Consider the following 15,795-nt stretch of genomic DNA (forward strand, 5'->3'; position numbering starts at 1 on the left):
AGCTCAGGCTCAAATTCTTTTAAATTATATAATTTGATTTGAAGCTTGTAGGTTGTTTGCATTAATGATGCTTATGAGTAGCACATTTTGATCTCTCTTGTCAATTTGTGATGAATATAATAAGTTGACCTAATGGACAATAGTAATACTTAGCGAGTTAGCGGGCCAACTAATGTATGTGGGTCGGTCAACAAACCGAAATCATATGAATCATTATTTGTTGGCCCACGCTTATCATGATAAACTTCGTGTATCAAGTATCAAATAATCAATGTGAATGGTAGAGGTGGGCATAAAACCCAGTTCTGGACCCGACCTTGAACAGAAGCCGGTATATTAGACCCATAGTTACGAATCGTGATTCAATTTCTTAGAAAAATAGTGCCGGGAACCGAAACCGACTCCATCCTACCAGTCAAAACCTGGACCCGATCCAGCCAAAACCCGATAAAACTGGTCAAAAACCCAACCATACCCAAAACTGGTTTCTACTCGCCCCTGTTATTGAGTTTGTTCACTAAACCCAATACTGATGCCTACCCAATTCCGGTTCTTGAAAAATATCCTAACGGCCCCCCGTTGTATAGGACAATGAGACTATGAGAGCAACCAATTTCACAATATTATACGAATATCTTGGGAGTTATATACTCAACCTCCTAATATAAAATTAACGAAATTTAATTAGAAAAACTTAGAGCTCATAAAAGTCAACCTTGAGCTCAGCCCAACACGTTTTTATCCCTTTATGTTATAGACCAATTAAAATCATAAAAACTAAAAGTTTAAAAGTTCCTTAACAAAGTCTGTATTTTTTAGTACACCCGAATAACTGATGAAGAAGACGAAATTGATTATTTGATCAAAGTGATTAGAATCAATAAACTAAATTAAAGAAATATACTTTCTTTCAAGTAATTAATAAAAAAATCAGTGAAAGAATCGATCAAATATGTATAGACATCTAAAAACCTTCTACGCTAGCTTAATTGGTTATGCTAATGAAGATAAGAACTAGACCTTCTTTGGGAGGGCCAGTTCAAATCCGAGCCACACGATGGTTTTATCCTTCTTGAGTTACTCAAGAAGCTTTTCTCCAGAGGATACATGGAGGACTCGGGAACCAAAAGTTATGCCCTTCTGAAAAACTCCCTAAGGGTTCCAAACCAGGGTTGGCCACAAGCCGACCTGCGATCACCTAGTCATGTCGCCGATGGTTGCCGTTTAAAGGAAAATAAAATATTTGTATCTTATTTGAACAAAGTACACAATCAAGGGGTAAAACTGTCATTCCAAAAAAACTGTATAAAGTCTGCGAGAAAACCCCCAAATTGATTTATCTTGCTTCCCAAGATTTCTTTTATACATTCATTCACATAATAATAATAATAATAATAATAATAATAATAATAATAATTTCTTCTCTGTTCACTAATCGTAAGAACAAATCAACACATACATTTTATTAATTTGATATAGTTTTCGATCACTACTAATAACCCTAATTTCTCAGGAAGATGTCAAGTGAAGCAATGGATGTTCCGAAAACCGGGTTCAGTTTCGATCTGTGCAGGAGGAACGATATGCTTACAAAGAAAGGATTAAAGGCTCCGGGTTATCTTAAAACCGGAACCACTATCGTCGGTCTAATCTTTGAGGTGTGTTTGATTTAAATTATGTTAAGATTATTGTGTTTTGATCTGTAGTTTATTGCTGGGTTTAGTTATATGTATATTGTATATGTAGATTGTTTGTATCAAACCCTAGACTGTGATTAGGTGTTGTTGTTGTCGTTGCAGATTGTTTGTATTGAATTGGAAACTGTGATTAAGCTGTGTTAGTATGTGTAAATGAATTAGGGTAACAAAGAGTGTGTCACTTTAGCGGGTGCAAACGAGTTTGAGCTTGAATCGTTTTGATTTACGAGGCTTCAAGCTTGAGCTCGGCTTGTTCCGAGTTTTTTTTTTCTAAATCTCGAGCTCGGCTAGGGCTCGGCTCATTTATTATATATTAATTAGTATTTTATATGTTGAGAAAAACTTTAAAATAGTCTTAGCTTGGATAGAGCTTGTATGCAGTATTTTAAGCGAGCCAAAGCTTGGCTCGAGAATGGTGTGCTGTGTGAAACAAATACATAGAAGCCCAAAAGTGTTCAAATTAAAAAAATACACAAAGTTTGTTAAAGTTCGACAAACCTAGACGATCTTTCGATGCAAGGCCGAGCTCGATAACTAAACGGGCCTTATTTTAGGCTTGCGCTTGATAAGGCTTGGCTCGTTTTGAGCTTTTTATCATTTGATCTTGTGTAGCTCATGAGCAGTTCGGCTCATTTGCACCCCTAGTCGCTTGGTTACTTATTTATAAAGTAATTTGACATTTGTAACCATTTTACTGGAATTTAGCTTTAAGAGAAACTATTTTCAAGAAGATCCACCAGTGTTTGTTTTCTTTGCTCTATGCATTTAGTTTCTTAAAATATATTAATAACAGGTCTTTTGAATTCAGAAAAATTAAATTATGAATACAAGTTGCTTTATATATATATATATATATGCTTGAATATTGATTACAACAATGTTAAGTATGATCAGAATAGTTTCACTTGAGATGAAAGGTGAACAACCTGTGATTATCTTTATTTCATCTTCAGAACGGTGTCATTCTTGGAGCTGATACCAGAGCTACAGAGGGTCCCATTGTTGCTGACAAGAACTGTGAAAAGATTCATTATATGGCTCCTAACATCTACTGCTGTGGAGCTGGAACTGCTGCTGATACAGAAGCCGTCACAGGTACACTTTCTAGTCACTAATATTGCACATTATTAATTTTTTTTAAGGATCTGTGCAATAATAAACCTTAATGATTGAATGTCTGTTTTTGGTAGACAACATCAGCTCTCAGCTGAAACTGCACAGATATCATACCGGTCGTGAATCAAGGGTTGTAACAGCACTTACTCTACTAAAGTCCCATCTTTTCCGGTATGCTCAAGTGTTAACTTGAATTTCTTCTTCTGTTTTTTTGGCAAGATCTTACTTTGAATTTGTGTGCTTAGTTACCAAGGTCATGTATCTGCTGCTTTGGTACTTGGTGGAGTTGATGTGACTGGCCCACATCTACATACTGTGAGTTGATTTCATTTTTTTTGTGCATTTGTGAAAGTTTTTAACTTTCAACTCAATGTGCTAACTGCTAATGCTTTCAAACTTACTGTTTTTCAGATATATCCTCATGGATCAACTGACACACTCCCATTTGCTACAATGGGTTCGGGTTCTCTTGCTGCGATGGCCATCTTTGAATCTGAGTATCGTGAAGGACTTACCGTGAGTTTTCATGAGTATAGATCTAACTGTTAGTTTGTTACATAAATTGCTGATTAACGAGTGTTATCTTTCTTACATAAATTACAGCGGGATGAAGGAATTAATTTGGTGACCAAGGCTATATGCTCTGGAATTTTTAATGATCTGGGAAGTGGAAGCAATGTAGATGTGTGTGTGATTGAAAAGGTCTGTTTGGTTTCTTTCTCATTTGTTCCCAATACATCAGCAGCACATATAATCTTGTTATAATTTTTCAATCGCTTGTGATAATATAATAGGGCAAGAAGGAATACTTGAGGAATCACTTGACACCAAATCCCCGCACTTACATCAGCTCCAAAGGCTATACCTTTTCGAAAAAGACAGGTTATTCATTTCTAATTCCGTTCAAGAATACAAATTTTGGGGTTTAATATACTATCTTGGTTCGTATAAGAATCCAAGTTCAGGGGTTAATATGTTATTATACTATGTTGACAGAGGTTTTGCTTACGAAGATTACACCACTTAAGGAGCTGGTGGATGTGGTTCAAGTGGGAGGAGATGCTATGGAAGAATAAGTGTAAGGTTTATCTCAGCAAGTTATGCTTTCTTGTTTTAGAGTCAGCTGTTTTTAAATGTTGAACCATGTTTGAACCTGCATTTAATGACGATAAATCTTCTGTTGTTTGCCATCAGTTTATGTTAAGATTGTTGGATTATAATTTGAAGAATGGTTTACATATGTTTCGGAAATATGATCTTTATATTTGAATGGAAACCACTAGGTATCTTTAAACAACTTCTGGGCTAGTTTGATTAATTGTGTTCGGTATTAAAGTTCAGAATGGGTGGCTCGAGTCGGTTTGGTATCGGTTCAAAAAGGGTTCTGGCCTAAAATTTAATTCTACAGACTACAGTACAGGTTCAAATTATTTGGGTCATGTGCCAATTTTTTAGTCCGTTCTTTAGAATTTGTAAATAATGAAAATAATAACCCGTGTTAATACGCTTAGTAAAGCATTCGTAAATCGTACCAGTGGTTTTTCAGTCTGTCTAAACATAACTGTGCCATTGTTGATCTTACTTTGATGGGGTGTTGTGCGATAGTCTGTGACCTTTATTGTTGAGGCGTAATACGACCCCTTGGCCTATGTATATGAACCCAAACTATTGATTTATAAAATCATTGGCTTGTATGCATAACCTGGTGGCTGGCTGGAAGATGATTCTTATGTGAGCCTGTGTTTGATGATCCATGGCTAGTGGCTTGCATAGCATACGGAAACCGAAAGAAGGCTGAGGTTTTAAACGTTGGCCTGAGTGTAATAAGACATGTTGCTTGCTAGACCCTTTTTTTACAGATGAGACTTGTTAGGCCATGATTTAGTTTTTAGTAATTTAAATGTACCAAATAATAGGCCTTTTAAACCTGTTGCACCCAAACAAAACACTTACCAGTTTGTGTAATCGTCCCATATTTAAGTTACCAACATGTTTTAATTCTCAAGCTAACACAAACTAAAGAACCAGGCAAAATCGTCGATGTGTTTTGATACAAACTTCCACAAAAAACGATTCTGAGCACCTCAGTACTGACTTCGTCGATCAAATTATAACACAAATCGTCGTTAGCCTTGCAACGGGGAAAGAATTCTTTCCATGACTACCCTTCAGCATAAATAGATTCTTGTTTATCATCATAAAATAAGTATGTAAGAGAGAGAACATTGAGAGAGTGAATGACCTAATTTACATGATGTCGCTAATATATATACGAGATATTGTTACTAGTCATTGTCAAGTAAACACATCCCCTTTAGGTCATAATTGTTTGGTCAGAGATCCAATTTTTTTAAATAGTCTCGAATTATCTAAATTATTTAATTGGGACGAAGTAAATTTTCATACAAGGTAGTCGGGGTTAAATTATATATATATATATACACACACACACACTATTAAAAAAAGTTCAAGGGGTGCAAGCGTAATTCTATCTCCAATACTTCAATCCGCCATTGACCGTTTTGGTATTTATTTTTTCTCCCGTACACTTGACCGTGTCTAACACCCTCTTGCAAAGAAAAAGAAATATACTAAAGCATATGTTCTAAATTGATTTTTGATTTTTGCAGCTTGTTGCTCGTTTACCTGCTACTAATCAGTTTGTTCATATATGCAAGTCATGTTTACATATCAAGATCAAATTTAAAGATCCAAGAGAGCAAGAGAAAAGGTGAGGTTGTGAAATTCATTGTAAAGACAACTAAACACATTTGTGAGTTTGTTTTGCTTGTCATGTTTACATATTGTGAAATTTGAGGTCTCTTTTGGCTTGTAAGTTTGTTTACATATTGTAAGTTTGTTCTTGTGGTCTCTTTTGGCTTGTAAGTTTGTTTACATATTGTGAAATTTGTGAAATTCATTGCAAGTCATGTTTACATATTGTAAGTTTGTTCTTGTGGTCTCTTTTGGCTTGGTAGTGGAGCTCTCTTGGCTGAGCTACTGGTCTTGGTTGTTTTGCTTGTTGGTATTAAACTGGCTGTTCAAAAAAAAAAAAAAAAAACATTTGTGAAATGCATGAAAATTTGAAGGTATTAAAAACAAATTTTTAGGTTATAACTAGTTAACAATACAAAATCATCTTTGCTCTAAAATTTGGAGAAAAATAAAATATAAAACGGTGATTGTTGAGACGTGGAAGTCGCAAATTCGATAGTGATGTGAAAACAGGTCAACCGGGATCATAACTTAAAACTAATAGATTACAATTAGTATAAAATTCATAAAGTACAAAAGGGTTAAAATTTGGGTCCTACAAGAGACATCCAAAGAAAATTAAAAACACCCCCACAATCCACAAAGGATTGGGCAATCATTGGCATATTGGTGGGGTCTTTTGGAAAAATGTGTTTTTTTTGTCTTTTTGTTGTCTTTTTTTTATATTTTATTGTGTTTTTGTCTTTTTGTTGTCTTTGCTTTCCTTTTATTTCTTTTCTTTTGTTTGTTTTTGTATTAGTAATTTTTTTTAAAAAAAATACTTTTTACTTTTTTTTTTCATTTAACCAAGTTTCGGGTAAAACCGAGTAAAAGTTAAACTTTTCGTTTTAACGAGCTAGTCACTGTTTAAATCACCAAAATTATTTCCTAACATTTTTAACTTATGTTTCATTTTATATTATTTAAATTTCTAAGTTTGTGGTGTGTTGGAACCAAACTTGGTTTAATACCAAGATCGAGAGGATTTACATTCGCTTAAACCCGAGTTTGGGACTTTAATTAATAAAAATTCTCAAACTTGCTTAAGCTACTGATTTTATTAAAGTGATTCATATATTTAAATAGAATTGTTTGACTAGTTTGAATAATACGAGGATATAAAATGAATTAAACAAAATTAAATACTCAAAAATACAAGTTTTATTAATAAGAAAGTTTCGAATTACGTCGGGTAAACATAAACGAATACAAATACGAAAAATCCGAGATGTTACAACGACGGTAGAATGACGACGGCGATGATGCTGGGTATAAGCCCACCACACGCAGACGAGACCACGGCGCGGGTGATGCTGTGGTTTAGATTTGTTTTTGTGTTTTGTTTTTTTTTTGAAATCGTTGTTATGTATTTAATATTATATAAATTTTGTTTTGTTTATGTTTTTCCGTTTCAATTTTAAAATTGTTGTTTCGTTGTAATTTCAAAACCGATGAACTGAAAACAAAAAAATATTGAAAATAAAAATTGGTTACATCCCCACTAACACAAAAACAAAACAAAACCAAAAATAAAAATGAAACAACAATTTTAAAATTGAAACGAAACAACGTAAACAAAACAAAATTTATATAATAATATTAAATACATAACAATGAGTTCGAAAAAAAAAACAAAACACAAAAACAAATCTAAACCGCAGCACCACCCGCGTCGTCGTCTCGTCTGCGTGTGGTGGGCTTATCCCCAGCATCATCGTCATCGTCGTTCTACCGTCGTTGTAACATCTCGGATTTTTCGTATTTGTATTCGTTTATATTTACCCAACTCGGGAATGTAATTCGGAACTTTCTTATTAAAAAAAACTTGTATTTTTGAGTATTTAATTTTGTTTAATTCATTTTATATCTTCGTATTATTCAAACTCGTCAAACAATTCTATTTAAATATATAAATCCTTCAATAAAATCAATAGCTTAAGCAAGTTTGAGAAGAATTTTTATTAACTAAAATCCTAAACTCGGGTTTAAGCGAATGTAAATCCTCTCGATCTTGGTATTAAACCAAGTTTGGTTCCAACACACCACAAACTTAGAAAACTTAGAAATTTAAATAATATAAAATGAAATATAAGTTAAAAATGTTAGAAAATATTTTTGGTGATTTGAACAGTGACTAGCTCGTTAAAATGAAAAGTTCGACTTTTACTCGGTTTTACCCGAAACTTGGTTTAAAGTAAAAAAAAATTTAAAAAGTATTTTTTTAAAAAAAAAATTACTAATACAAAAACAAAAACAAACAAAAGAAAAAAAAAAGACAACAAAAAGACAAAAACACAATAAAATATATAAAAAAGACAACAAAAAGACCAAAAAACACATTTTTCCAAAAGACCCCACCAATATGCCATAGATTGCCCAATCCTTGATGGATTGGGTGGGTGTTTTGGAAACACCATATGGTGCATGTAAAAAACCCGTAAAATTTTGCATCAGTCCTTAACAAAATTTCACAAAAGGGGTAAAATAACCGTTTCGGCGTGTAATTAAAATCATACTTGCAGGATTTATCTAATTTTAAAACATACATCAGCAGGTTAACTTGAAATGATCAAGAACATATTATGGTAACTAGAGATATTGGTGGTCAAAGGAAGGTTGTTGACTATGACATAGATTTCCAGTTTCCAAAATCATAATGTTAACTCCATTGAGTTTAATATAATAAACAGGAGTTAGCATATAGTTTAACTACTACACCACATACTAGGAACAAATCCATCTTTATACATACATATATCCTAGTGCTACGGTGCAAGTTTATAACTTTCATACCTCATAATCTGCCATAGCTTCCATACCTTCAAACATTACACTCATGTCAAATTACCGTTTCGCCCTCGACCACGCCCACGTCCACGTCCTCGACCTCTTGGGGCACCACGTGACCACGGTTTCCCACCGCCACGAGAACTCCCCGCATGCCACTCATTTCCTTTGTCTTGGTGAATGACCGAACTGCCCCTGGAGACGACAAATGTAGACCATGGCCTCCCCCATGAATTTCCATTTTCACAATCATTCTCAGTGGGGCCCGTCTTCTTGACATCAGGCGTATTAGCAGCTAGCCATGGATCAGCAGAATTACCCTTTTGCCCTTCTTTCACCCCAGACGACCCTGCAGCATCTGGACTCGTACTTGTACTTGGGCCAGGCCCACCATATGAACATGGGCTCAGCCCAGAGTAATTTGGCTCGGGTATTTCTGTGATTTTAGAGCTGAAACGGTCCCATGGACTCACTTCCCCTTCTCCTGCCAAACATTAATACGATTATGAGAATACATATAACTACATATAGTTATAGAAAGCGAAAGTCAAGTTACCTGGATTCTTGTCTTTTAAGGGAGTTTGACTATCATTATTGACTGTTTTCGTAGCATCAGGATCATGTTGCAGAATGTTACGAACATCAACGAGAGCTGAATAATTGATCTGCAAAGAAAAGATGTTTGTAATAAACCACGATTATAACACAATTGACAAGTCGACGCTGAAAGGTTTAACTACCTCTAAACTTGCATCTTCTCCATAAAGAGAACCATTGGGCCCGTTATCGTTAATCGTTTCTGGAGCAATAGGGTATTCTGGCACTGGAATCAGAACAATGTCCTTGGCATCATAATATGATATTCTTCCAACCTGCAATATAAGTTGGCATTTTACCCAAATAAGGGAAATGTAGAGTATATTGTTTAATATTAAAAAACAAGTCAAATTCCATTTTGAGAAAAAAGTTACCCGAAATGATGAAAACTCGGGGATCCATGAGGAATTTAACTCGAGCAGTCGATATGCGATCACATCACCTTCCTGCAAATCATAGGAAATATTGGATATAAACAAATGATAATAAGCAAATAAAACAAGTTAACTGTGTGTAGGGAGAGACATAGAGATACCTTTGGTTCAGAACAAGGAGGAAGCTTGTCAAAGTCATTAATGTCAATTACAGGTACCTGTGAATCTTTGAACAACGTTTTGAAGATTTCTTTATTTATTCTTTTGGATTCCTCCTTCTTTCTTAGATTAAAAAAGTTTTCTCTACCCCATTTTTGACCTTTTCTCTTGCTGCTACTACTACTCCACTTAGACGCTTTCTGGAACACAAAGCAAAAACTTACTGTATAGAAAGGCTTAAAAACCGTAGCAAAATATATGACTACTAAATTCTTATAATTTGATTCATATTTTAACTTCTTGCTTCCCGCGTCTCCTTAAGAATATTAGTTATCGATATACAGAGTTGTAACTGATGAAAGTATGATTAACTGTGGGAAACATACATTTGAAACTCCGATATGTTTTGCAGGTTGATCTGCATGAATGACATTACACATGAATAACAATACAGAAAAATATACATAATTAAAATTGTGGAAGGAACAAATTTAGACTATTTAGCATATACCTTCGTCTAGTGGTTCAAACCTAATATGCCTTGGCCTGGTTACAACGGGATCCACATCCCCGCTCTGTTTCCAGTATAGCTGCAAATTAAAAGAATTATTAATAAACGTAATACTACAGAGATGCACGATTTTTCTTGTACACGATTGGTTACTAGTCCTTTTGGCTGACCGTTATCCTCTTCATTCTTATGTTTAGTTACTTCAGGTTTTGAATATACTTTTGGCTGCGATTTTAAAATCACAAATGTATATAACTCTCATATATGGATATATTTTCACAAACTATAACAAACAAATAGTTAAATACCTTCTTTTTAGCAATTTTAGCACATTCTTTCATCTGTTTCCTTTTAGCCGTTTTTCGTCTAGAACTTCTACTAGGGACCTGACATTACCCTCGTTAAACTAAATATATTAACCACATATTCTATGTAAACATAAAAAAGGTAAAATCATTGTTGTCATAATTTAATCTAAAAAATTATGTCACATATCATTATGTCTATCACTAATACAAACCTTTTTAGCTACTGGAATGACTTCTTCAGCATTCTCTTGAAGGTCTTCACTCCTGTAAAGTGTAAAGCATAGAGTAAATTACCAGAAAAATGGATATGTGGATATGATAATGATAAAATTATGGTTACCGATTCACAATGGTAGAAGATTTAACTTTTTTGTTATTTGTTGTAGCTTTTATAATAGTCCCCTTCTTACTACTGGTCTTCATGGGATGAGACGCATCATTGTTAATATTTTCAATTTCCTCTGCTTCAGCCTCGTCTTCATCATCGTCTGACACCGTCACGCATCGTCTCTTTTTTCTGTGATTTAAAAAGCAAAAAAGTTTAGAAAGGCCTCGGTGTAATTAAACTTTCATAAATCATAACGAGGAAACACAAAATACGACTTACTTCATATTTTGAAGAACTGTCAAGGCTTTTCTTTTCTTAGAAACTGCTTCTTCGGGAGATTCCTCATCTTGTGACAGTTCTTCATCAACCTCCTCAGATTCGCTTGAGTGTTCTCCAGCATTATCTAGTTTATTATTTTCCAAAAGTAGCAAGTCATTATCTTCCAGCTTATCATCTTCAACCTCATCAAGTAGATTTCCTGCATCGGGTTTTTTGCCGCCTTTCTTTTTCACGCTAAAAAAAATTTAAAATGCATGATTTATAAGTAAGTAATTACATGTTAACCAAGAATGGTTAATATGAAACTAAAAGTTAAAACTGACCAAATAATCTCCTTGTCTTTCAAGATTTCGGTTGACTCAAAAGGTGGCAATGTAAATCCTTCCATCTGCAAGTTAAAAAATAGCTAAATGTGGCAAGAATACGCATGAACTCAATACTTAATTGCACGTACCAATACATAGGTCCTCATAATAGCTAAAAGAATGGTAAGATAGTAAATAAGATCAAACAAAATCAACAAATGAATGATGTATGGTAATGTAACAAAAAAAGAACCAGTTCAGGTAGAATTAAGATTAACATCCTCTTTTTATATCTGTTACCAGTAATAGGTCATTCCAATGGCTACAAGAGTGCTAATGTAATAAATAAGATCAAACAAAATACACAAATGAATACGGCAGAGTAACAAAAACACAACCAATAGGTGTAAAAGTATTATCCTTCTTCTCATACTGGTTACCTGTTTTGCAGCATTAAAGTACAAAAACTTACAGTAACGACAAACATCTATGATATCTCTTGCATACATGTTAATCAAGAACGAAGAAATTAGAAACGAACTCAAATTCGCTTACAAAGTCTAATAGGTTGACTTTAAACTTCAAGATTCGCATGATTTTAAAGGTTTGCAAGCAAAACAAGAGACACATATACAAGTACAGAACAATTAACATTTGGAGAGTCAAAAATCAAAAGTCTGGAATAACAGCATCAAATGCCCTTTATGTCCGGTAGAAGTAAAATAAATAATTATAATAAGCCATAATCACCAATTGAAGCATATAACATAATCATCTGCTGCTGTTTATGATAAAAAATAAAATAAAATAAAAATAAAACTTGGCAATAATTTTATGCAAGAGCTGACACCAAAAACAACAATGTAAGCAAAACTAGCATGTTAAATTACTAAAAAGCCCTTATCTTGTTAACATTTCAAGTAACATTAGGTTTTAGCACATACATTTTGTAACACAAGTATATACAACAACAAAATTAAATTTTTAAAAAAAAATACCCACCTACAAAGCCAAACAATTCATATACACCAACACCATGAACAACAATGTAAGCAAAATTTGCATGTTAAATTACAAAAAAGCCCTTATCTTGTTAAAAATTTCAAGTAACATTAAGGCTTAGCACATACAATTTGTAACACAATTATATATTTTAACAAAAAAAATTAAAATTTTAAAAAAACATCCACCTACAAAACCTAACAATAATCATATACACCAACACCAAAAACAACAATGTAAGCGAAATTAGCATGTTAAATTACTAAAAAGCCCTTATCTTGTTAACATTGCAAGTAACATTACTATTTAGCACATACATTTTGTAACACAAGTATATATTTCAACAAAAAAAAAATTAAACAAATACCCACCTACAGAAATCAACAATAATCACCAAAAACACCAATGTAAGCAAAATCAACAAATGAAATTACTAAAAAACCCTTATCTAGTTAACATTTCAAGTAACATTAAGGTTTAGCACATACATTTTGTAACACAATTATATATTTTAACAAAAAAAAAATAATTTTTAAAAAATACCCACCTCCAGAAATCAACAATAATCACCAAAAACCCACCAAATGTAATCAAAATCAGAAAAATGAAATGACTAAAAAGCCCTTAGGGTTTAAGCAAGTTACAGAGAGGAGGATGCCGTCAGGGCAACGTGAACGGAGTTTGAATACATGTAGAAGATGTGCGATGACGTCAGAGACGGTTGGGTGTTGTTGTGGTCTGATGAGAAGCCAGCTGTTGTTCATGCCGTCCGATCGCTGTGGTTTGGTGAGAATCGAAGGGTCTTGGTACACCAGACGGATGCGTAACGGTGGGGTTGTGGTTCCCATTGTACATGCAGAGGCAGCTGGTGGTAGGGTAATTTGGGAAAGATGGTGATCGAGTGATGATGATAAAGAAGAAGAATAATAATAAAAACCAGAGAAATGAAATAGGTAACAAAAGGAGTGATAATTATGAAAGATTTGTTAGTTAATTAGACCATTTACAAGGGCAATTGGGATTAGACCATTTACAAGGGCAATTGGGGGGTGTTTGGATGGCTTATTTTTACCAACTTATAACTTGGGTGTTTGATACAGAGAATGGAATTGTAGAGAAATGGAATTGCAGAGAAAGGGAATTGGTCTGGAGAATGAGAATTGACTGTTCTGTTTGGTAGTACAGAGATTTCAGTAGAGAAATATAGCTGATAATCATTTCTCTTGTTTGGTACATAGAAAATAAACAGAGAATTATATCAACTTTATTATTAGCATAAGTATTTTTTTCATAATAAATATTTATTAAAAAATAAAAAACATATAAAAAGATGCATAAATTCCAACCAAAATATGCATTGATCAAACCAATTCACAAACAAAACATAGTTTTTAAGCAAAAAACATCAACCATAGTTAAAACCAATTCACATACAAAACATAATTTTCTCTTCTATTGTCAACGCAAGAAAAGAACGTCCTAGATCCACATCTTTACCAAACTCACCCTCTCCTTTCTTCTTTTTCTTCTCGACCTTCTTTCCAAAGTACTTGTCATCAAACTTTTCCACATTTACCCCTGAAATATCAACATTTGTTGATGTGGCGATAACGTATAATTGGTTCACTCGCCTCAAAGGAACACCATTGATCTTAAAAGGGCCTGAAATGAAGAATGTATATCAATGATTGCAAAATAATGAAGGAAAACAAATAAAAACAAACACATAGAAAATAAAGTGTCACAATTATTGAAATAATCAACAAAATGCAATGAAACTGTAAAAAGATACTAATTCTCATATTTGACATGTACTTTTGTTATAATGAATAAGCATTTGAGTGCATCTTGAAGCCTACTAACAATAAATAAACCCAAACAAGACTTGAACACTGTCCTTTAAAACCTTTAAACCACTTATCAAAACAAGCCAAACAGGTTGGTGAGCTGCAATCATGTAAAAAAATGGAATAGCAGGTCACAAAAAATGGGTTAAACATGTAAAAAAATTGGCAGATTAATCTTGTCAAGTATATATTTAATCCTACTTTAAAAATGTTAATCTAAACATACTTATTATCATGTTGTGCTTGTTTCATGTTTAGGGTGGTGTTAGATTTTGCTACCACTAATCAAAAAAGCATGAAGCAGAATTGCAAACATTTAAACAAAACAAGTAAAAGCATTTGCAGACATCATAAAGAATAATAAAAGCATTCAAACATGCAAATACAGAAATGATAAGCAAATGTTTTTCATCAAAATACACAGAAAAACATATTACCTGTAACCAGCAACAATCCAGAAGTAAGCTGTTTCAAGAAAACAACCCTCTTTCCCTTGAATCTCCCAGCCAAAATAATCAAAACAGTTCCAGGAGTAATGCTAGCCCTAAAACCAACCAACAAAACAATCAAAAACTAAAATAATACGTGAATCAAATCATAATCATCATTAGCATATAAACAATAATAAACCATATACCTGAGCTTAGTTGGTCTGGCTTTGCGCTTGTTAACAAGCGGTTTCTTCACATCATCGGCTGGATAGAACTTTGGTGGCTTCTCAACCGGAGCAGCAGCAACAGCTTGCTTCTCGTGTTTAGGGAAAGCACCTCCGTTCTTCGCCTTAATAGCCCAAAGCCCCCTTTTGTGGTACATTTTGGACCGTGAGTATTTCCCCACACCTCTGATCAAATCAAGGTTCCTGCTCACATGTGGCTTCCTGCCCTTCGGTGCCATCGTTTCTACATTCAAAATGCATATAAATGGTGATTCAAAGTAGCGTTGAGATTTGTATCATACGAAAAATACCCATACCAAAAGTGAGTCTAACTGTGTAACCTAATACCAAATACCATATTAATTTTTTATTCGGTATCGATACCATAAAAAAATGGATACCGAAAACAAGTAAAACCTCATAACGAATACAATAAGGATTATTTCAGTTCGGTACAAATCAATACCATAGAAAAGACCGAAACCAGAAACAAGTGAAACCTCATACCTAAAGCCATACAAATATTTTCATACCGGTACCGATTTAGTTCGGACTATACATACAAAAATGCTCTTCCCTAATTTAAAGTTTAAACCTAACGCTAGTGATTCTCAGCTCAAACTACATCAAATCACAAATTCGTAACAAACGTATAAGGATTTGAACCACAACATCATATCGGCAAAATATTCACCTATTAAAAGTCAAAACCCTAGAAATCAAAATCAAATGGTTGCAAACTTGAATTGAAAATATATTACAGATTATGGATAGTTTGAATCCGTTGAAGATAAAGCAATCGTTACCAGTGGTTTTGTTGGTCCGGTGAAACGCGGCAAGCTCAGATGGCAGGGAGAGGCGCGAGGCTGAGAAATGAAACCTAGAAATCCAATTCTCCGCTTTTTTTAGAGAAACAAAATCAGAGAAATGGAAATGGTTTATTTCCATTTCTCACCTCTTTCTTTCATAAACAAACAAGAGAATTCTTTCCAATTCCATTTCTCACCCCTCAATTCCCTCTACCAAACACCCCCTAAAATTTTTTTGAAAAGCAATAAGGTGTTTGGGTTGCTTAT

General features: G+C 33.9%; 2 protein-coding genes and 1 pseudogene across 3 annotated transcripts; 1 reads left to right on the forward strand and 2 right to left on the reverse strand.

Moving 5' to 3' along the window:
• Positions 1-1,420: 1,420 nt before the first annotated feature.
• On the forward strand, positions 1,421-4,058 carry LOC143540355 (proteasome subunit beta type-7-B). The gene is made up of 9 exons (XM_077033443.1): positions 1,421-1,437; positions 1,514-1,658; positions 2,651-2,792; positions 2,888-2,984; positions 3,059-3,128; positions 3,225-3,329; positions 3,417-3,515; positions 3,608-3,695; positions 3,810-4,058. Exons 2-9 carry the CDS (start codon positions 1,518-1,520, stop codon positions 3,887-3,889), a joined length of 822 nt encoding a protein of 273 aa, XP_076889558.1. The 5' UTR covers positions 1,421-1,437; positions 1,514-1,517; the 3' UTR covers positions 3,890-4,058.
• A 4,151-nt stretch (positions 4,059-8,209) lies between these two features.
• Positions 8,210-13,075, reverse strand: LOC143542683 (coilin-like). The gene is made up of 14 exons (XM_077035221.1): positions 12,862-13,075; positions 11,234-11,298; positions 10,911-11,144; positions 10,644-10,820; positions 10,516-10,567; positions 10,304-10,381; positions 10,149-10,220; positions 9,996-10,074; positions 9,871-9,902; positions 9,487-9,684; positions 9,326-9,397; positions 9,095-9,226; positions 8,911-9,019; positions 8,210-8,838 (listed from the first exon to the last, which is right to left on the reverse strand). The coding sequence occupies exons 1-14, from the start codon at positions 13,063-13,065 to the stop codon at positions 8,402-8,404; spliced, it is 1,941 nt and encodes a 646-aa protein (XP_076891336.1). The 5' UTR covers positions 13,066-13,075; the 3' UTR covers positions 8,210-8,401.
• A 568-nt stretch (positions 13,076-13,643) lies between these two features.
• Positions 13,644-15,565, reverse strand: LOC143541448 (large ribosomal subunit protein eL6 pseudogene; annotated as a pseudogene). Its single transcript, XR_013136756.1, has 4 exons — positions 15,526-15,565; positions 14,702-14,963; positions 14,502-14,608; positions 13,644-13,879 (listed from the first exon to the last, which is right to left on the reverse strand). The product of XR_013136756.1 is annotated as a large ribosomal subunit protein eL6 pseudogene (transcript).
• Positions 15,566-15,795: the final 230 nt, after the last annotated feature.

The sequence above is a fragment of the Bidens hawaiensis genome, unplaced genomic scaffold, assembly GCF_021521415.1.
Source record: "Bidens hawaiensis isolate Kalapana, Puna unplaced genomic scaffold, B.hawaiensis_p1.1 tig00000820_1, whole genome shotgun sequence".
In the NCBI taxonomy this organism is placed as follows: Eukaryota; Viridiplantae; Streptophyta; class Magnoliopsida; order Asterales; family Asteraceae; genus Bidens; species Bidens hawaiensis.